This window comes from Lissotriton vulgaris, chromosome 7 (genome assembly GCF_964263255.1).
Source record: "Lissotriton vulgaris chromosome 7, aLisVul1.2, whole genome shotgun sequence".
In the NCBI taxonomy this organism is placed as follows: Eukaryota; Metazoa; Chordata; class Amphibia; order Caudata; family Salamandridae; genus Lissotriton; species Lissotriton vulgaris.
In genome coordinates, this window is record NC_141695.1 from 118,488,537 (window position 1) to 118,510,555 (window position 22,019).

The 22,019-nt window shown below is 47.9% G+C and overlaps 1 protein-coding gene across 1 annotated transcript in view; it reads left to right on the top strand.

The window, feature by feature from the left end:
* The window catches only part of LOC147700963 (phospholipase A2 inhibitor and Ly6/PLAUR domain-containing protein-like), a 60,237-nt gene extending 38,818 nt beyond the window's left edge, over window positions 1-21,419 (top strand). Inside the window, exons 3-5 of the mRNA XM_086929792.1 lie at window positions 2,351-2,497; window positions 15,219-15,362; window positions 19,598-21,419. Of these exons, the coding sequence (XP_086785918.1) occupies window positions 2,351-2,497; window positions 15,219-15,362; window positions 19,598-19,788 (482 nt within the window). The 3' untranslated portion in view covers window positions 19,789-21,419. The remainder of the gene's footprint in view (window positions 1-2,350; window positions 2,498-15,218; window positions 15,363-19,597) is intronic.
* The last annotated feature ends 600 nt before the right edge of the window (window positions 21,420-22,019 follow it).

A 22,019-nucleotide genomic window follows, 5' to 3' on the forward strand; every position in this document is an offset into this window, starting at 1 on the left:
ATCCTTGGACACTCTGTCTTTCCTCGCCTCTGCTCTCTGATACTCTGCCTGTGTTCTCTTCTGCTGACACCTTCCTCTGCTCTCCTCTGACATCCATACTTTTGCTGTGTCTGAGCGTTCCATGGATGTCCTGCCTCTGGTCTCCTCTGACCCCATGCCTGTGCTCTCATTGGACAGCCTGCCTTCCCTCTCCTCTGCTCTCTAACACCTTGCATAGGCTCTCTTCTACCCACGCCTGTCTCTGCTCTCCTCTGACCCCATGCCTTCCCTCTCCCCTGCTCTCTGACACCTTGCATAGGCTCTCTTCTGCCCACACCGGTCTCTGCTCTCCTCTGACCCCATGCCTGTGCTCTCCTCTGACCCCATGCCCGTGCTCTCCTTGGACACCCTGCCTTTCCTCTCCTCTGCTCTCTGACACCCTGCATAGGCTCTCTTCTGCCCACACCTGTCTCTGCTCTCCTCTGACCCCATGCCTGTGCTCTCCTTGGACACCCTGCCTTTCCTCTCATCTGCTCCCTGACACCCTGCATAGGCTCTCCTCTGCTCATACCTGTCTCTGCTCTCCTCTGACCCCATGCCTTCCCTCTCCTCTGCTCTGACACCTTGCATATGCTCTCCTCTGCCCACACCTGTCTCTGCTCTCCTCTGACCCCATGCCTGTGCTCTCCTTGGACACCCTGCCTTTCCTCTCATCTGCTATCTGACACCCTGCATATGCTCTCCTCTGCCCACACCTGTCTCTGCTCTCCTCTGACCCCATGCCTGTGCTCTCCTTGGACACCCTGCCTTTCCTCTCATCTGCTCCCTGACACCCTGCATAGGCTCTCCTCTGCTCATACCTGTCTCTGCTCTCCTCTGACCCCATGCCTTCCCTCTCCTCTGCTCTGACACCTTGCATATGCTCTCCTCTGCCCACACCTGTCTCTGCTCTCCTCTGACCCCATGCCTGTGCTCTCATTGAACAGCCTGCCTTCCCTCTCCTCTGCTCTCTGACACCTTGCATATGCTCTCTTCTGCCCACGCCTGTCTCTGCTCTCCTCTGACCCCATGCCTGTGCTCTCATTGGACAGCCTGCCTTCCCTCTCCTCTGCTCTCTGACACCTTGCATATGCTCTCTTCTGCCCACACCTGTCTCTGCTCTCCTCTGACCCCATGTCTGTGCTCTCATTGGACAGCCTGCCTTTACTCTCCTCTGCGACACCTTGCATATGCTCTTCTCTGCCCACACCGGTCTCTGCTCTCCTCTGACCCCATGCCTGTGCTCTCCTCTGACCCCATGCCCGTGCTCTCCTTGGTCACCCTGCCTTTCCTCTCCTCTGCTCCCTGACACCCTGCATAGGGTCTCTTCTGCCCACACCTGTCTCTGCTCTCCTCTGACCCCATGTCTGTGCTCTCATTGGACAGCCTGCCTTTCCTCTCTTCTGCAACACCTAGCATATGCTCTCCTCTGCCCACACCTGCCTCTGCTCTCCTCTGACCCCATGTCTGTGCTCTCATTGGACAGCCTGCCTTTCCTCTCCTCTGCGACACCTTGCATATGCTCTCCTCTGCCCACACCGGTCTCTGCTCTCCTCTGACCCCATGCCTGTGCTCTCCTCTGACCCCATGCCCGTGCTCTCCTTGGTCACCCTGCCTTTCCTCTCCTCTGCTCCCTGACACCCTGCATAGGGTCTCTTCTGCCCACACCTGTCTCTGCTCTCCTCTGACCCCATGTCTGTGCTCTCATTGGACAGCCTGCCTTTCCTCTCCTCTGCGACACCTAGCATATGCTCTCCTCTGCCCACACCTGCCTCTGCTCTCCTCTGACCCCATGTCTGTGCTCTCATTGGACAGCCTGCCTTTCCTCTCCTCTGCGACACCTTGCATATGCTCTCCTCTGCCCACACCGGTCTCTGCTCTCCTCTGACCCCATGCCAGTGCTCTCCTCTGACCCCATGCCCGTGCTCTCCTTGGACACCCTGCCTTCCCTCTCCTCTGCTCCCTGACACCCTGCATAGGGTCTCTTCTGCCCACACCTGTCTCTGCTCTCCTCTGACCCCATGTCTGTGCTCTCATTGGACAGCCTGCCTTCCCTCTCCTCTGCGACACCTTGCATATGCTCTCCTCTGCCCACACCGGTCTCTGCTCTCCTCTGACCCCATGCCTGTGCTCTCCTCTGACCCCATGCCCATGCTCTCCTTGGTCACCCTGCCTTTCCTCTCCTCTGCTCTCTAACACCCTGGTTGTGCTCTCCTTGGACACCCTGCCTTCCCTCTCCTCTGCTCCCTGACACCCTGCATAGGCCCTCTTCTGCCCACACCTGTCTCTGCTCTCCTCTGACACCCAGCTTTTACTCTTCTCTGATTCACAGCTAAAGGCAAGGCCCACAGCTTCGCTCGGGGCTGTGGGAGGGCAAAGGACTGTGGTCGCCTGTCCACTCTCAGCAACGAGCAGGTGAAGGTCAGCTCCAGCAGCAAGTGCTGCTCCACGGACCGCTGCCCCGCGGACTCTGTCAGTGGTAAGTGCTCCCTGCTCGCGGACGCCTCGGAGAGTCACGTGGCACTGGCGCGTGCCTATTGTGTTAACTCAGTAAGAGAATGGAGCGTGATGAGTTTCCAGCTGTGTGTGAGTGTCGTTTGCTTGTCTTCAGCTGCCTGTGACGCATTATGTCCAGGTGTGTGTGCTTCTGTGTTCTCTGTGCCCATGTGTGTACATTGGTGCTCCATTACATCTGACTCTATATGTGTGTCCGCATCAATGTGCCACTTGTTCCCTTTGGCTCTATGCACCAGACAAACTGGCACACACAACACACAAATATGCAGTAAGTTTGGGTGCTTTGCTGCAGGAAATGAAGTGGTATAAAAATCAATTTTCCCTAACCCTTTGCATGCTGATGACGGAACCGCTCCATCATCAGCTGCGGGTGCGCTGTGCTGATGACGGAGCGGTTCCGTCATGGTCCGCTCGCTGCTCATGCGCGGCGCGAATTCCGCGCCTGCGCTGAGCGTTCTATTGAGTGGGGCGGGCCATGACGGAACCGCTCCGTCCTTAGCATAGCGCCACCGACGCTGGTGATGGAGCGGTTCCGTCACCAGCATGCGGCCGCCGCGCGGCCGCCCCGCCCCCTTAGCACTGCGGCTGAATAGCCACCGCAGTGAAGGGGTTAAACCCAGACACCTCTCCACATGTCCCCAGTCTCTCGTTGCGTCCTCTATGCCCATTCTTTTGAGTACAGCAACAGGTCATCTGCATACAGCGAGATACAATCTGTGATGCCTTTGGGGCTTATGCAACTACATGGTGTCCCGTGCCAAGCTATTCATTCCAGTGGCCAGACCCCCAGGGCACCAAGCAACAGGGACAATAGACATCCCATCTGCATGCCTCACCCTACTGCCTATGCCCTGGATATGCAGCCGGTTCGAACTTGGGGTGTAGGGTTCGTGTATATCAATTCTGTCCAGACCTTGACGCTTGCCCCCTGCCCATCGTCTTCATCCCCACACATTTAAAACTTCACCGCAAGGTATCAGAGGCTTCCTCGAGATCTAACAAAAGGATTAATACGCTTGTAAGCAACCTAAAGTAATCTTCCTACCATAGAGTGTTTGACTCTGTGCATGGGTCGGACTGCATGCGTGGGTAAGTGGAGTAGACTGCCTGTATGACGCTGTTGGTGGATCTGTCCATGTTATATGCGTGTGCACATGTCTGACATACATATTATTACTCCATCCAGTTTGCTGTGAGTTTGCCAATGGGATCACCTGTAGGGTTCCGTGTGTGCCGAGCCTGTGTCCTGGAGTTACCAGGTCACTCTCATTCCTAGTGAGTGGCACCAAGGGAGAGGTGTGGCGCGGTGGCCAGAGCAGCTGACTCTGGAGCACGGGGCTCACAGTTTGATCCTGGCGCTGCTGCTGCTCAGCTCAGCATTATGTGACTCTGTACAATAGGTCACTTAATCTCCCCGACAGCCCTAATGGGGCTGGGTTCCACATTCTAGATTTACTCGGACACCCCTGGTCGATGGGTCGTTGGTTCCTGCTTAAGAGTGTAGAGGGGAGAAATGTCTTATCTAATTAGATTTCACACTGGCAACAACCATGACTCTGAAGAATCACTGAATCCAGGTTCTAAGTGTAATTAGTTTATTACAAAGCCAAGAACAATTGGACATACAAACACCTCAAGATGAGAGTGTAGAAATACTTCAGAACTAATACAAATCCAAACCTACAGGTGGAATTCAGTCTGTGAAGCATACAAAGAATAACTAATTCTACAATCAAGATGCAGAAGATAACTGCGCCGACATCAAGAATCTTTTTCATTGGAGGTTTGGAAGTATAAAGCATTAGTCTGACCCTACACTACCACTAACGTGACATCCCTACTTAGCATTTCCCAGGCAAGTTCAGAAAAAGGTGTCAGCGTGTGAAGCCTTCCTTAGCAGGTGCAAACTACTTGTGATTATAATGCACCCCTACAAATTGGAGAGCGCCATTGCCCTCTATCGGCCCCAAGCACCTGGATATACTTAGGGGTGATAAGTCACGCTTTACAAATCTACAACCTCCTTGGGGATCTGAACTTCCACCTCAAGAACAACAACAATGTCAATTCTGATCGACAACCTCACCAACCTCAGCCTCAGACAACTCGTCACAACACCCATCCATGCCGCCGGCCACACGCTAGATGCCAATCTTCTCCACAAGCACCCACGTCACCTTCAACCACACCCCCGAACCCTACTGGACTGACCACCGCTGCATCCACTTCACCTTCAAAAGACCAACCACGCACCACCACACCCAACACCTGCCTCGCCGCTGCTGGAGCAGTCACCGAAGACCAGCTGATCACCACCCTCTCCCAGAACACACCCCCGACCCCACTAATCCAGACGCCGCAGCCCGCAACCTCAGACAGTGGATCGACGATAATGCCAACACCCTCGCCCCTCTGTAGAAACCCCCCAACAGCCACGCCATTAAGAGAGCCACCTGGTTCACCGACAAGCTCCTGGCCTCCAAGCGTACATGCCAGAAACTGGAGAAGAAATAGCTCCATGAACCTACACCGGACAACCACGCCGCCCACAAGAACGCCACCCGCAGACACCACCACCTCATCAGATCAGCCAAGAGGTCCTCCTTCGAAGAACGCCTGGATTACAACGCACACGACAGCAAAGAGCTCTTCCGCATCGTTAAAGAACTCTCCAACCCCAGCGCCAACGACATCCCGCCCTCATAGGAACTCTGCGACTCCCTGGCCATCTTCTTCACTGCAAAATCACTGACATCCACGACCGCTTCAACACCACAACCAACCCAACTTCGCCAGACTTCACCCCTACTCTGAACAACAACAGCGCCAACCACCTGACCTCCTGGTTCAGCGACGATGAGACGCGCAAGGTCATGAACTCAATCCACTCAGGTTCTCCATCAGACCCATGCCCACACCACATATTCAACAAGGCAGACTCGCACCCCACCTACGGAAGGTCATCAACATCTCCTTCGAAACAGCGACATTCCCGCAAAGCTGGAAGCACGCCGAAATCAACGCCCTGCTCAAAAAGCCCAAGGCGGACCCCACCGACCTCAAGAACTTCAGGCCCATCTCCCTGCTCCTGTTCCCGGCGAAGGTCATCGAGAAAATCGTCAACATACAACTGACCCTCCACCTCGAAGACAACAACATCCTGGACCCGTCCCAATCCAGATTCAGACAAAACCACAGCACCGAAACGGCCCTCATCGCCACCACAGACGACATCAGCAGCTAACTAGACAACAGCGAGACATCAGCCCTCATCCTCCTGGACCTATCGGCCGCCTTCGACACGGTCTGCCATCACACTCTAAAAACACACCTCCAAGAAGCCGGTATTCAAGAGAAGGCCCTCGACTGGACCACATCCTTCCTCTCCGGCAGATCCCGGAGCGTCCGCCTCCCACCTTGCCGATCCGAAGCCACCAACATCATCTGCTGCGTCCCCCAGGGCTCCTCCCTCAGCTCGACGCTGTTCAGCATCTACATGGCCCCCCTCGCACAAGTGGCCCACCACCACAAACTCAACATCATCACCTACGCCGACGACACTCAGCTCATCCTCTTCCTCACCAAGGACCCACACACTGCCAAAACCAACATCCACGACGGAATGAAGGCCATCGCCGACTGGATGAGGAGCAGCCGTCTGATATTGAACTCGGACAAGACGAAGGTCCTCATCCTCGGACCCAACCCCGCAGCCTGGGATGACTCCTGGTGGCCGACCACTCTGGGGACTGCACTGACACAAACCAACCACGCACCCAACCTAGGATTCATCCTCGACTCCTCCCTCTCCATGTCCAAACAGGTCAACGCCGTCTCCTCCTCCCAATACAACACCCTCCGCATGCTCCGCAGGATCTATAAGTGGATTCCGACCGAAACAAGAAGATCGGTGACACAGGCCCTCGTCAGCAGCAGACTGGACTACGGCAACCCACTCTACGCCGGAATCCCAGCCAAACACCTACGACGACTACAGGGCATCCAAAATGCCTCCGCCCGACTGATCGTCAACGTCCCTTGCCGCAGCCACATCACCCCCCACCTGAAAAACCGACACTGGCTCCCCATCGACAAGAGGATCACCTTCAAACTCCTCAGCCACGCACACAAAGCACTCCACAACACCGGACCAGCCTATCTCAACAGCAGACTCAGCTTCCACACCCCCACCTGCCAGCTCCGCTCCGCCAGCCTTGCCCTCGCCGCCATCCCCAGCATCCACGAACAACCTCCGGCGGTAGATCCTTCTCACACCTCCGCCAAGACCTGGAACACCTTACCTACCTACCTACGGTAGACCGAAGACCTACTCTCCTTCAGAAGACTCCTCAAGACCTAGCTCTTCGCACATTAGCGCAGCTCCCCCTCCCTCCTAGCGCCTTAAGACCCTCACAGGTAAGTAGTGCGCTTTACAAATTTCTGATTGATTGATTGAAATCTGGATTACAATTACAAGGGCACCTCTGCTCCCACCAACCCCACCCCTCAGTAAGACACATAGGAATGTGGCCTTTCGGCTAGAGCTGCTGATTTTGGATCTGGGGAACCAGGTTCGAGCTTTGGCGTCGTATCGGCTTCCTGTGATTCTGGACAAATCACATAATTTCCCCGTGCCTACCAAAAATGAATGTGCCCTTGTGTAATGCAACTGGTGCTTATGTAAAGCACTCCAATACCTTTGGGTCGAGTTCGCGCTTTATATATATCGGCAACAAAATAAAGGACAGGGGTGTCGGCCGCCATCTTTGATTCATGGCTCATGACTGCAGGAAGGAGACGAGCTGAAGACGCAGGCAGGCAGGCACGGTTCTGGCCAACAGGTACTTCCAGTCACCGGCTGTAACATCACTTCTGCATTAACATGACGGCCAGGACTAAAGCGATGTGCACGTGAAGGAGGAGGGCAGACATGAAACAGCAGCTTACTTTGCATCCAGTTGAAATGCTTCGGGGCCTGATTCACAGATGAGTGGAAATGTATAACATGAATAATGTGCTCCCTCCTGTGGTGGAAATGATAGTAATGGAGGAGATTATGCCACCATCACCCCAAGGAGGACTGCAGTTACTTACCACCCTTGTCTAAGCCAGGCTTTCAGACCTACCACTCACAGGTGCACTTACCGCGTTACTAATGGTGCTGCACATAGGCACTCATTCAAGCGACCAATGGCAGAAAGTTGCCCATATAATCTAGATTGTGATGATTGGGCAGGCTCAGGCCAGAGACAGCAGAGCTATACTTCAGATACTACTGAGGCAGGTAAGATAGCAGAGCTATCGCCCAGGATTCACAGGCTGAGCCCATACATATACAGCAGAGCTACACTTTATATATTACTGGGGCAGGTAACACAGTAGAGCTATCACTCTAGCTTATACACAGCAGAACTATACTACAGATATTACAGGGGCGGGTAAGACAGCAGAGCTATCACCCAGGATACACAGGCTCAGGCCATACACAGCAGAGCTACACTTTATATATTACTGGGGCATGTAACACAGCAGAGCTATCACCCTAGCTCATACACAGCAGAGCTATACTTCAGATATTACTGGGGTGGGGGTAACACAGCAGAGCTATCCCCCCAGGATCATATGCATTAAAGTTATACTCCAGATATAATTGGGGCACCTGAGGCAGCAGAACTATTACGCAAGATACAAAGGCCATACGCAGCAGAACTATCCTTCAGGTAATACAGCTATTATTGGGAGAGGTAAGGGGGCAGAGCTACACCCCAGGATACACATGTTCAGTTCATACACAGCAGAGCTATCCTTCAGGTAACACAGGAATTTCTGGGGAGGGTAAGACAGCTAAACTGTCCCCCAGGAAACCCATGCTCAGGCCGAACACAGCAGAGGTATCCTTCAGGCTACACACCTATTACTGTAGCGGGTAAGACAACAGAGCTATACCCCAGGATACACAGCCTCAGTTCATACACAGCAGAGCTATCCTTTAGGCAACAGACCTATTGCTGGAGCTGGTAAGACAGGCTCAGGCCGTACACAGCAGAGCTATCCTTCAGGTGACACAGGAATTACTGGGGAGGGTGAGACATCTAAGCTGACCCCAGGATACACAGGCACAGGCCGTACACTGAAGAGTTATCCTTCAGGCAACACAGCTGTGACACAGTGTGCGCGGGACCAACGCCTAGGTATACCCAGACTCTTCCTATTGGAGCAGGGTCAGAACTGATTTGCATATAGCTGGGTCCAAACTGAGGGGACATGGTGTGCAAAATAACAATGTGGTGGGATCCTGCCCCAGGTAATTACCAGTGGCTGAGAATAATTCAAGCATTCCACCTATCACCTTTTTGTACACTTTAGTGTGTCTCCCTAAGTGGGAATGGTATACCCATATATGGGTCCTGTGCACACTGAGTCACTGGAACCAAACTGCACTTGTCTTGGCAGTCGGGTCTGGACTGATGGATTGGGATGCCGCCAGAGATATTACCAGTTGCTGAGATTGATTCAAGCATTCCATCCATCACCCTTTTGTATACTTTAGCTTCTCAGTGCCAATGTCATCAAAGAGTGCAAGGCCAAATTGTTTATGTCCCACTAGCTTACCTGTCACGCTTTGCTGCGATCTCAGAAGAAAGGAAATTTAAGGAAACTTGTTATGATAACATTTAATTTACATTGTGTCATTTTTTATTGAAACTTGTTCATTTTAATATGGTAAACATTTTAAAGTGTTGTTTTAATTCTGTTTATTTATTCGAGTGCTTGTGGATACACAGTATTTTTTGTTTTTATGTCTGGTACGTACACAAATAAATCAGAAGGTTTTCCGACGCGTGAGCTGGCCACATACAGTTGTCTATGTAAGAAGCACGATTCTCCAAATGTAGTCCACACACTTGCAGCCATTGTCCTTGTGCTTTGTTGATGGACATTGCAAAAGCGATTCACACCGGAAACTGTAAACGTTCAGTATTGGAAAGATTAAGAGGTTCCTGGGGACCGGGGGGCAGATATTTAACAAATTTTTATATATTTATTTATTTATTTTTTGCCAGAAACCTTCGCAGGAGTGTACTTAACAACTTTTAACACATTTAAAAAAAAAAATTGTTTTTCGCCAGAAACCTTCGCGGGAGTGTACTCAACAACTTCCCAAAGTTTAATGCCGTTCGGATGAATGGTGTAGTAATGCATAAAGGACAAACAAACATACTTTCGTTTTTATAAATATATAGACTAGCTTACCTGTCGCACAGTTGCTGCGCTCTTAGAAGAAAGGAAATTTAAGGAAACTTGTTATGATAACATTTAATTTACATTATGTCATTCTTTATTGAAACTTATTCATTTTAATATGGAAAACATTTTAAAGTGTTGTTTTAATTCTGTTTATTTATTCGAGTGCTTGTGGATACACAGTATTTTTTGTTTTTCCGTCTGATCTGTACATGAATAAATCAGAAGGTTTTTCGACACGTGAGCTGGCCACATACAGCTGTCCATGTGAGAAGCACGGATTCTCCAAATCTAGTCCACACACTTGCAGCGATTGTCCTTGTGCTTTGTTGATGGTCATTGCAAAAGCGAGTCGCACCGCAAACTGTAAACGTTCACTATTGGAAAGATTATGAGGGCCCAGGGGGCAGGGGGGCCGATATTTAACCCAATTTTTTTTTTTTTTGCCAGAAACCTTCGCAGGAGTGTACTCAACAACTTCCCAAAGTTTCATGCCGATCGGATGAATGGTGTAGTAATGCATAAAGGACAAACAGACATACTTTTGTTTTTATACATAGAGATATGTGCGACAAACTCCAGGTTTATTGCCGTTAGCTGTCAAGGTCAGGCACGTTCCTCTCTGTCCTCCAAGTCCTCTAAAGAGAGGAAGAGGAAACATGTGAAGCAGAGGAGATGGCACAATGACACCCCTTGACAGTACCTCCTCCTCGGAGCTGGAGCTCATGGACTTCAACTGAGGAGCCCCCTCTGGCGGCCCCACCGTCTCTGGCTCCCATCACAGAGCCGATTATGGGTCTGTTACTGTGTCTATCTCTACCATGGGCTGCACCAGCAGCAATGCTGGCCCATCGAGAGCTTCCAGCTCACTTGCTTCACAATATGATGAGTCTATTTTGGCTAACTGCAGACACCGTTGGTGCACCTCCAAGCCCTATGTGTCCATGTGGGGCTTTGGTTGCATTCCACCCGGCAGGTCCTCCCCTGGGAATAGGACACGTTACAACAGAAACATTTACAACGCATTCCTTAACAATGCGGTTTTTACATTGCAACATCCATTACAAAGCATGGTTTTACGAAGCATGCCATCACAAAGCATTTTTAGAAACTATATTTACAACACATTCCATTACAACACATACCGTTACAACACATACCATTACAACGCATAACACTTTTAGGGAAACAGTAGGGTAAGTGTTGGATAGTGTAGGGGTAAAAAATACTATCCTCACTACAGTGAGTGCAACAGTAGGGTAAGTGTTAGATAGTGTAGGGGTTTTTCCATTGCTTACCTTATAATATATTGTAATGGCATGCGTTGTAGTGACATGCGTTGGAATGGCTGCATTGTAAAGGTATGCGATGTAAAGACAGTTGCGTTGTAATGACTGCGTTGTAAATGTAGTGTGTTGTAATGACTGCGCTGTAATGGTTGTTTCCCCTCCCTGGCACCACTCAAACCCAGAGTTCCCCCTGAGGGACTCCTCTGGGGTGACTGGAGTCATCCTGGCACTGAGGCCCTCCCCAGTGGCCGCTTCAACAGTGTCGACACTAATGTCCGCTCCGGCACCATCACCAGGGCTGGTACCTCCATAGACACAGGGAGGAGTCTCAGCCTGGACCCTCTGCATCAGCGTCAGTGACAGACCCTCGATAATATTTTCCTTTCTGGCTCATCCAGATGCAGCAAGGGGTGCCTCATCTCAAAGCCTTAAGTCCAACTAGCATTTAATAAAAAAAAGCAAGAAGCAAAGCAAAAGATCAAAAGAAAACTGTCATTTCAGCTGACTAGGGCTGGCACTAGAAAATGGTCAGTTGGAGCAAAGAGCTAAAATTCATATAAAATCAACACAGTCCTATACATTTTCTCTCAATATGAATCAATGCAGCACAATCGCACGATGGAAACAAGTTACTCTCAACAAAAACGTATCTGACATGCAGGTGTCAGGATCCTCTCCTCAAGGAAGGGCAACATTTATTTTATTTATTTATTTATTTTAGAAGTTTTCTATAGCGCTGTCATGACCCAAAGGTATCAGAGCGCTTTACAGTTGGAGCCTAGTATATAATCAACAGAAACATGACAAGTGAGCGATGTACATCAAAAGTATGACATAGTAAAGAGCGACAAAATTGTCATGTAGAGCTTCTTTGGTTTCCAGGTTCTTAGGGGTCACATAGCTCTATGGTTGCTGTCTGTCCCGTGTTCTCCACATCCAAGGGAACGGGTAAGGAATAAGGATTTGAGTTGACTTTTGAATTCCAAAAAAGAGGGTATGGTTCTGATGTGCGGAGGGATGGAATTCCAAATTTTTGCGGCGTTTCCAGTGAACGAGCAATCCGCTGTTCTTTTCTTTCTAGTTTTAGGTGGGAAGAGGGAGTAAGAGCTTTTTTTGAGGAGTATATATCATTACTGCCTGCTGTGCTTGCCCCACTTCCCTAACCAGGCTTGAAAAGAAGGTCACATTGTATGGAAAATGTCCAAGTACAATGATGAGCTTTATAGGTCACAGGAAGCTTCAAAATAATATAAAACAACATGCATATATGAAGAAAGGACTGGTACATTCAAGATTACACATGTCATTGCTACTACATCACTTTCAAGGGAATAAATATACGCTGCACAGGCAAATATAAAGTTTGTTTTCACACTCATGAAGATGACAACAGAAAGGAGGAAGCCATTTTGCTGCACCCCCATCTTCAGGCATGGCTGCCCACCTGGTATTGCAGAATTCTAGTGGCTTGGAGACGGAGAGCCCCTGAAGTCACTTCTTTTCATATCATCCTGAGAAAGGCGGCACTTACTGTCCTTACTGGCAGTTGAGAACTGGTAAAACATTCCTACAGAGGTCTTTCAATCCCCTTCAGGGGAATAAGAATACTTACTACCTTTTAACAAGTCACGATTCAACCCAATTAAGGCAGCCAGCATTAAACCCGCCTCTGCTCTGGCCATGAATCGCATGATTGAAAGAAGGGATAGACCATCCCCTGGAGATCCAGTCTTTCTCTTTGTCCATCCATCACCAGGAAATGTGAAACGTGGGTCTCATCGTGCCCTAAACAAAATTCAGGTGCCTTCCTAACATCTCAGAAGACAGGGAATCTAAAACATTGGAAGTAGTGGCAAGAAGGTGCTTTCAGCAGGTAGTTTAGCCTATTGGCTGATGAATGCCACTTGTCTACCCACACCTTGGGACATGGTGGCCATGGACATGACGAACCTTCACTGCCACCTCCAGGATCATTTTGAAGAGGTAGTAAAAATGACCAAGACTCTTCCAGGCAGATCATAAGAGCAGGCCATGATACAACAGACTCTTTCTCCAGTGCAACGGCTCATCAGTAGCCATGTGAAGGCATGCAGGGCTAAGATCAATGCGCTCTTCTGGTGATGTGCGGGCAACACTAATGGACCTGCTATTCAATGTTGGATGTCTGTTTGGGGACAACACCAATTCGGCATTTGATAGGTTCAAAGCAGGGAGAGGGATAGCCCAATGTTTGGGTCTTCAAAAATGTAGTGTTTTTCCAAAAGATTCTCCTTTCGCCTGGCTCAGCCATCCCAGCCGGTTCAGCAACTCAATCGTTCTTACAACAGTACAAGAGCAGAGGTAAAGGAAAGGACCAGGAAGCCCAGCAGCCCTCCTCCTCTTTAGTCCCACCTGGGAAGCCACTTGAGCTCCCTTTGAAGGACGTTGGAGTGAGTATCATCCTTTCTATAGGCCTGGAAGATCAACATTTTGGACCAGTGGGTCTCACAGAAAGCATAACAAGCTCCTCAGCATGAACCCCAATCCAGTCCGTTCAGTTGCAAGATCACTTGCGGATACTGCAGCTGGAGGTGGCAGTCCTGCTGCACCAAGAGGCGGTGGAGCTGGTCCCAGAACAGAAATTGGGCAGGGGTGCTGTTCCTGGTACTGCCTGATCCCCAAAAGGTTTGGTAATCTCCATCTGATCCTGGACCTCAGGCTCTTGAATGTTTACCTGCATAAGGAAATGTTGAGGATGCTATCCCTAGCTCAGGTTCTTCCAATTCTGGAAGCGGAAGACTGCACGGTGTCATACGGCAGGTACTTCCGGTGCATCATAGGGTCCACCCATTATCAGTTCACATTCCTTCCTTTCGTTTTAACATCGCCATCTGAGTCTTAGTCAAGGTGACGCTGGGGGTGGAAGCTCATCAGCTATAGTCGCTAATCTCCTTGGTGATTGGCTGGTTAAGGCTGGCTCACCACAGCTGGTTTGAGAACATCTTCAGGCAACAGGGTGCCTGTGGTATGCCTTGGGATTTTACATCAACATGCCCAAGTCTTATCTATATCCCTCCTATTCATAGAGCCAGTAAAGGACATAACATTCTTGAGAGCCTTTACTCCTCCTTAGAAGATCCAGGACATCTGGGATATGACTCAGATGGATCATCTCCTGCATTAATATTTGTCGTGCCTCAGCTAAGAAGGAGCCGCTCAAGGGAATCCATGCCCACTCCACTAGAGTGAAGCCTCAAACATAGATCAGAAGTGGCTGACGTTTCTTGTGTGGTGGCATGGGCATCTCTTCACACTTTCATTACTCATTGTTGTATGGATTCAGAGGTGAGAATAGATGGACATTTCACATGTTCTGTGCTTCAGGATTTCCTTGTCTATCCATTCCTTCAGGTCCATCACCTGGGATGAGATACTGCTTTCGTATGATTTCAAAAGACGGGATGGGGATGTCCAAAGGTAAAATTATCCGTCAGAAGAAAACGTTGCTTACCTTCGGATATTTCTGGTGGCTACTGTACATACCAGCAGATTTTTCACTTCCTCATTTCCTTTCAGTAGGTGCTTCAGGCTGAACAGTATTTTTGTTAAGTGCCATCTTGCCAGATAAACTGACTGGAGCACAAGGAAGGGCAGTGATTTCACACATTTTTGGTCAAGTGAGGAAACTGGTATAATAGTTGCTTGTCGGCCCTTCATCTGTTAAACCATGCACCTATTTCTGCTTGAGGTAAAGGGGTGTCACAAGACCAGACATGGAGGTGCAAATGGATAAGACTGAACCTTGAGAGATTTCACAGAGATCTTGCAAGAGAACTCCACAGATGATCAAAATACATACAAAATCTATGCATGTTGAGGTTTTCTGCACCAATGCTTCATAAATTGCCATAGAAGCAGGGATTCCATAAGAATAGCTCTCCACTCAAATGCAAATGTATGGGCCTACAGAGACAGGATTGTGAAGGAACCAGGCGTGTGTGAAAATGTGACTGGTGAGCCAACAGATGTTCACACAGGTGTCTAGTGTGGGTGGTGACAGGAATAGAGGTCCCCATTTGACAGAGCAGAGAAAACAAGGACTAAGACGACCCTGCATGCTGCTGCAATCTCACCGTTTTCTTCTCCTTGTTTTGTCTTTTAATTCCCCAGTGCCACGCAGGGAAACCCAAGCGAATGGGATAATGTGCCCGGCCTGCTTTGCACCAGGCACAGAAGAATGCACGGGTCAGACCACGGTGCCCTGCACAGGAGTGGAAAACCAATGCATCAAGTACGGCATGCCTGTGCAAATGGGTAAGTGTGCCAGGGGTTCATGGAAGTGGGCACGGGTGCATTGCCATGGAGCGAGATGGGGCAGTGCTCTCTGCAGCTGGAGGGACAAAGCAGATCTTGAGGGGCTAGTGAGCAATTGTCAGGAGGCTCTTAAGAGTTTGAGGGGCAAAAAGGAGCTGCAGAGACAGTGGACAGCTAGCACTGAGTACCGTAGAACTAAAGAGGGCAGTAAAGAGCTGAATGGGCAGAGAGGAGATGTCAGGGAATCTTAGGACCAGACAGGACCATGTGGACACCAAGGGAGATCACTAAACATGTTATCATCTAGAAATGCATCCCTGCCCCCACTGCAAAAACAAACTACTTATTTTCCTACATGTTGAACTGGTTGATTGTCACACTATCTATTCCCTCCCCGAAGAACCATTGTTCTAATGCTTTCCACCTATCAGAGTCCTATCTTTTGCCACTTTCTTCTGCCTGCATAATTTGTTACTAACCTTCTTCCCACCTTATATCTCCTGACATACCACCCTTCCTACCATCTGTACATGACACCCCTCAGCTAGCCTGTCATGGGCCAGAACTACTGTGCATCTGAATCTCCTATGACACACATCCAAGCCTGGGCAGTGAACTCTGCTCCGCTCGTGGAGCATGTAGAGTATTCCGCGATCCACGTTACGCGGAGTTCCAAAAACCTTCGCTTTGCATAGCGGAGCAGAGTTTTTTTCCTCGCTTGGCTTTGTCAACATCAAGTTGGTGAGAGCGAGCGAGGAAAATCCACTTCCTGGTGAGATTTTTCGTCGTTCAGGGTCCTCAACATCAAGTTGTCAAGTGCAAGCGTAGAAAATAAACCTTTCGGTGAGATTTCTCAACGTAGGGGGGGTCAGGGTTCTCATTGCGAGTGGTCGCGTATACATGCAACCGCTCGCATTGAGAAACTGCCCGTTCGCATTGAGTAAAAATCTACTCGAGCGGCAGAAAGGAAAGCAGCGCCAGCTTGCACTGTGCATGGTACCGTTTGCGATGATTGCACAGTGAGTACAAGCATCCTGCACTAAAAATCACTGTAAGCTGCATTTTCTATCACACTCCGCCACTTGTGGAGCTCCACATAGCGCTGGAGAGTTTTTTTCCACTTTGCAGAGTTTCACGTAGGGCAACTCCGCGAACTCCGCCCAGGGTTACACATATCCCATGTCCAGGTTCAGCATCACAGTTCCTTCGATTGTCTACCTTCTGCCATCCAAAAAATTATCCTCGCAGGTGTTATTCATGTCATCCTTCCCAGTTTTTTCTTCCTAATAACCTCCTCTACCACTGGAGCCAGATCATGAAACATGTCCCTACTACTAAAAATGACAGGTGAGCTCCTGCTTGTCTGAACAATGGGGGCCAAACATTTTATTCATACCTCACTCAACTTATTCCTCTTTTTCCTTGCAAAAACCATAATTGTTGTGTGCCTCGTTAAGGTTCACTGTTTTTTACTTACCCTCCTGGGCCATAACAGGGTCTTCAAGTAGTTGATAAGCCATTTGCCTTTGTGAATGTTTGCAAAAACGTTTTTTAAGAGCAGGCAATGGTCCCACGGACAACTGCCTACTCTTAAAAAAATGAAAGGAAAACATTTCATTTTTCTTTTTGAAACACATCTCGTTTTCCTTTAAGGAAAACAGTCTGAATTTAAAAAAGAAATTGCTTTATTGAAAAGCCGCCACAGACATGGTGGGCTGCTGACCCCAGAAGGCCACCATTCCTGGGATTTTTGCGATCCCCAATGGGTTGCAAACCGAGACCTACCTGAATATTAATGAGGTAGGCCTATATGTGACCCAGTGGGAATCGCAAAATGTGTCAAAGACACATTTGTACATTGGTGTTTGCGATTACCTAATAGCGAATCATAAAATTAGCAATTTGGTATTCGCAAACGATTACAAATGTACATCTGGCCCCACATCCTACACCTCGTAGGTCTGATTAACTTTTGTTTCACGCTAATCCACACGAGGAGAACACCTGATGTTTGCGCTGCAACTGGACATGGCCCAGGTGTCCATAGTTCCTCCCACGTCTGAACTCTGAGGAATCCAGGGTTTCAAACGAGCATCTGCTTGTGCAGGAGACGATCTGTGGTGCTTGATAGGAACCATGGTAAACCTGCCTCCATCTGGGCCCTAACCCTCGGCCTCGTGCCTGAACTGAACGCCCGAAATATTCTTCCTAAAGTCTCTTCGAGCAGATGTAAGCTCTGGGCGAAATTAGTTTGATTTCCTTGAGGAAAATTACATAAAATGCCCCAAAAAAACGACATAAAATTATATATTTTTATACGAAATGCCAGTCCAGCTTTATGCACTTTTTTTAGGCAAGGGTGCACAAGCTCGCTCATGATATGGACAGCAGCCCCTTGCGTTCTGTTAGTTCGTGTCGGATTCATGCTCCCGCTTTAGGGGTTTTACCCAAATGAGATCTCATTTGAGCAACTTAGGGCCAGATGGACAAAGCATTTTTCCAGTCGCAAATGGCCCAATTGGCAGAATCCTGCATTTGCAACTGGAAGAATGCTTTTTCTCATGTTCAAAGTGCGATTTGGGGCCTTATGTATGAAGTATTTTTGCACTTGCAAACGGCCTGATTTGCAAATTGCGCTGATTTTGACGGCAAACATGCTTTTCCAAATGTACAAACATCCAAACTGTGATTCTCCAGAATAGCATTTAGTGTGTAGAAATTGCTATCCGGATGGGGCGTGTTTATGGCGTCCATTCCAAAAAGCAATTTCCAGCGTTATGTATCAGGGATTTGCGACCGAAATGTGGTTGCGAAACCTTGATATTTGACCACCAACTCAAATTTGGCGGTAATGTATTTATTAACATCATGACTTCACGGGCCATACCAACACGCATTACGTAACCAACGGGTAGAGGTGATAGGGCATACTATCACCCATCCCTCCTACGAAATGAAGCAGTCCTGATCCTTTTAATAACATATGACCTCACAGACCATACCAACATACCTAGGTAACCGAAGGGGAGAGATAATGGAGCATAACATCCCCATCAAACCAACCAATAGGGCGCTCCTTTTTCTTTTATTAACGTTGACCTCACAGGCCATACCAACATAGATGGCAACCAAAGGGGATAAATAATGGGGCATACTATCACCCTTCACCCCTATAGCATGGTACACTCCTAATCCTTTTATTACCACGATGACCTCATAGGTCTTACCAACACATACGTAACCGAAGGGGTGAACTAATGGGGCATACTGTCACCCATCACCATTAGGGGGAAACATCCTTTACAATGCAACTTTTACCACGCAGTGCCTTTACGACGCAACTATTACAACGCAAACCATTGCGCTGGGGGGCGCTCTAGGATAGGGAATAGATTTAATTTACTATCCAACACCTTCCCTACTATCCACGGGGGGACTGGAGTTGGAATAGTAAATTAAACTATTCACTATCCAGCACCCCTCAACACTATGCGTTGTAAAGGCATGCGTTGTAAAAGTTGCGATGTAAAGGCATGTGTGGTAAAAGCATGCGTTGTAATGTCATACATCCCCATTAGGGCATGGAACACCATTGGTTCTTTTTATTAACATTGACCTCACAGGTCTTACCAAAACACATTGGTAACATCATAGCTGCCAAGTTACCAAGGCCTATGTAGGATGGGCTAATCCAACCCAGGTTTACTCTTAGAATTCTGGGATTTGTAGTCCTGATTTATGATAGAATAGACAAGACTACAAGTCCCAGAATTCAACGAAAAAACCTGGACTAGAACAGAACATCATGCATGAACCTATCATGCAGATAGCACTGGGGAGTACACAATGCGTTGTATGCAGGCATGAGTATTGGGTAGCGCCCCAAGGCCCTTGAAGATCTGGAAGACCCCTCAGGTAACCAAGAGAACAAAGGTGAAGACATTCATTATCAGACACCATACACTGAGGAGCAGGCAGAGGACAAGGGGGTCATGCAGGTGACACTAAAGAGTAGGCAGTGGGTAATGAGGATCAGACAGGGGACAAGGAGGGTCAAGCAGGTGAAACTAAAGAGGATGCAGTGGGTAATGGGGTGCAGACTGGGTATACCAAGAAAGCTGTGCAGCATGTCGCATGTGAAGGGCTGGCACAGGGCATAGAGGTTCAGACAGTACTTACAGCACGTCACACACAGGTGTTCTCAGGAGGCTGACAGTACATGTGTTTCCTTCTAGGTGGAGAGCCTCCATACGCCATGCGCGGCTGCGCTAATGTGGCCATGTGTGAGTCCAAAGGCAAGCTCTCCTTCCCGGGCATCACAGCAGATCTGAAGAAATTTGAGTGCAGCCACGGCAGCCATTTGCAACACAGCTTCTCCCTGACAGTTTTAGTCGGGTTCCCGTTACTCTTCAGGCTGCTCTCCTAAGCGCCATCCAGGACCGAACGCCGGGCCCGGGCTTCCCAGACTCAACACAGCCTGCACTGTTGGGCCGTTCCCTTTTCTCATACATGCTTCTACGCACATATAGCATGCTGAAGATACTCACTGCCCTCGTACTTGCAGGGCGGGCGCAGGGAACATGGCTGTTGTATTCTTAACCAAGACTTGACTTCTATGCTGTAAATGAATGACAGTGACACAGATTCCCTGCTTGGACTTGGAAGATGAGTAGGTGTTCTCAGCCCCAAAGCCATCATTATATTTGAAACTGATTTCCTCATACAGCCCAGTGAAGAGATTCAATGGAAGTGGCCAGTGGGAAATAAATGCCCTCTACTGGATCTCTGCACTGTAAAGCCACTGATTCTATTGGTTGACAACTGATATCCTATCATGTCTATTGGGGGTTGTTTCTGCAATAGGAAGCTAAAGCCCAAATAGGAGTTGGGGTGATATTGTCTGCCGACCAGTTGTGGCCATCGTGCACTTTAATTCGAACGGCTTTAGACAATCTTGAATTGCTCATTGGGGCTCTTCTCATCCATTAAGAAGCTGAAAGCTAGATTCGTATAGGGATAACATCCTTGTTACAAGTAGAGGTTCGCTCTGGTCAAAGAATTCAAATGTCTAATTGGTGTAGATGAGTTGCTCTTATTTCAGTAGAGATCTTCCTGTTACTAAGAATTCAAATGCCCGATTGGCTTAGATGATATGCTCTAATGTCAATTAGGGATCTTCTTTGTATCAAGAATTCAAATAATGTTCAACTGGTATACTTGATACACTGCAATAACCATGAGGGATCTTCTCTTTACTAAGAATTCAAATGTTCAATTTATATGTACGATACGGTCTAATATCTATTAGGAATCTTCTTCGTAGTAAGAACACAAATGTCTGATTGGCATAGGCGATACGCTGTTATGTGTATTAGGGATCTTCTCTGTACTAAAAACCTAAATGCCCGATTGGTATAGATGAGCGCTCTTAGGTCCAGTAGGGGTCTTCTGGTAAAGTGAATTGCTCCGAAGTCTGGTCAGGATCTTCTCTGTACTAAGAATTCAAATATCTGATTAGTATAGATGATACACTGTAATGTCCAATAGGAATCTTCTCTGTAATAAGTATTCCTATGTCCGATTGGTATAGATGATACGCTCTAATTTTCAGTAGGTATCTTCTCTGTACAAAGAATTTGGATGTTCAGTTGGTATAGATGATACGCTCTAATGTCCAGTAGGGATCTTCTTTGTACTAAGAATTCAGATGTCCAATTGGTATAGATGATACACTCTAATGTCCAGTAGGGATCTTCTTTGTACTAAGAATTCAGATGTCCAATTGGTATAGATGATACGCTCTAATGTCCAGTAGGGATCTTCTTTGTACTAAGAATTCAGATGTCCAATTGGTATAGATGATATGATCTAAAGTCCAGTAGGGATCTTCTTTGTATTAAGAAGTCAAATGCCCGATTGGTATAGATGATACGCTCTAATGTCCAGTAGGGATCTTCTCTGTAATACGTATTCCTATGTCCGATTGGTATAGATGATATGCTCTAATGTCCAGTAGGGATCTTCTTTGTATTAAGAAGTCAAATACCCGATTGGTATTGATGAAACCCTCTAATGTCCAGTAGAGATTTTCTTTGTATTAAGAATTCAAAAATCCGATTGGTATAGATGATACGCTGTAATATCCAGTAGGGATCTTCTTCGTATTAAGAAGTCAAATGTCCGATTGGTATAAAAGATACACTCTAATGTCCAGTAGAGAGCTTCTTTGTATTAAGAATTCAAATGTACAGTTGGTATAGATGATACGCTGTAATATCAATTAGGGATCTTTTCTGCACAAAGAATTCAAATGTTCAATTGGTATAGACTATGCAGTCTAATATTCATTAGGGATCTTTTCTGTAATAAGAATCCAAATATAATATTAGTATAGGTGATACACTCTAATGTCCAGTACGGATCTTCCCTGAAATAAGATTTCAAATATCTGATTAGTATAGATGATACTTTGTAATATCCATTAAGGACCTTCTCTGTAATAAGAAATCAAATATCTGAATATTATAGAAGATACGCCATAATGTCCAGTAGGGATCTTCTCTATATTCAGAATTAAAGTATCTGATTAGTATAGATGATACCCTGTAATGTCCATTTGGGATATTTTCTGTAATAAGACTTCAAATGCCCAGTTAG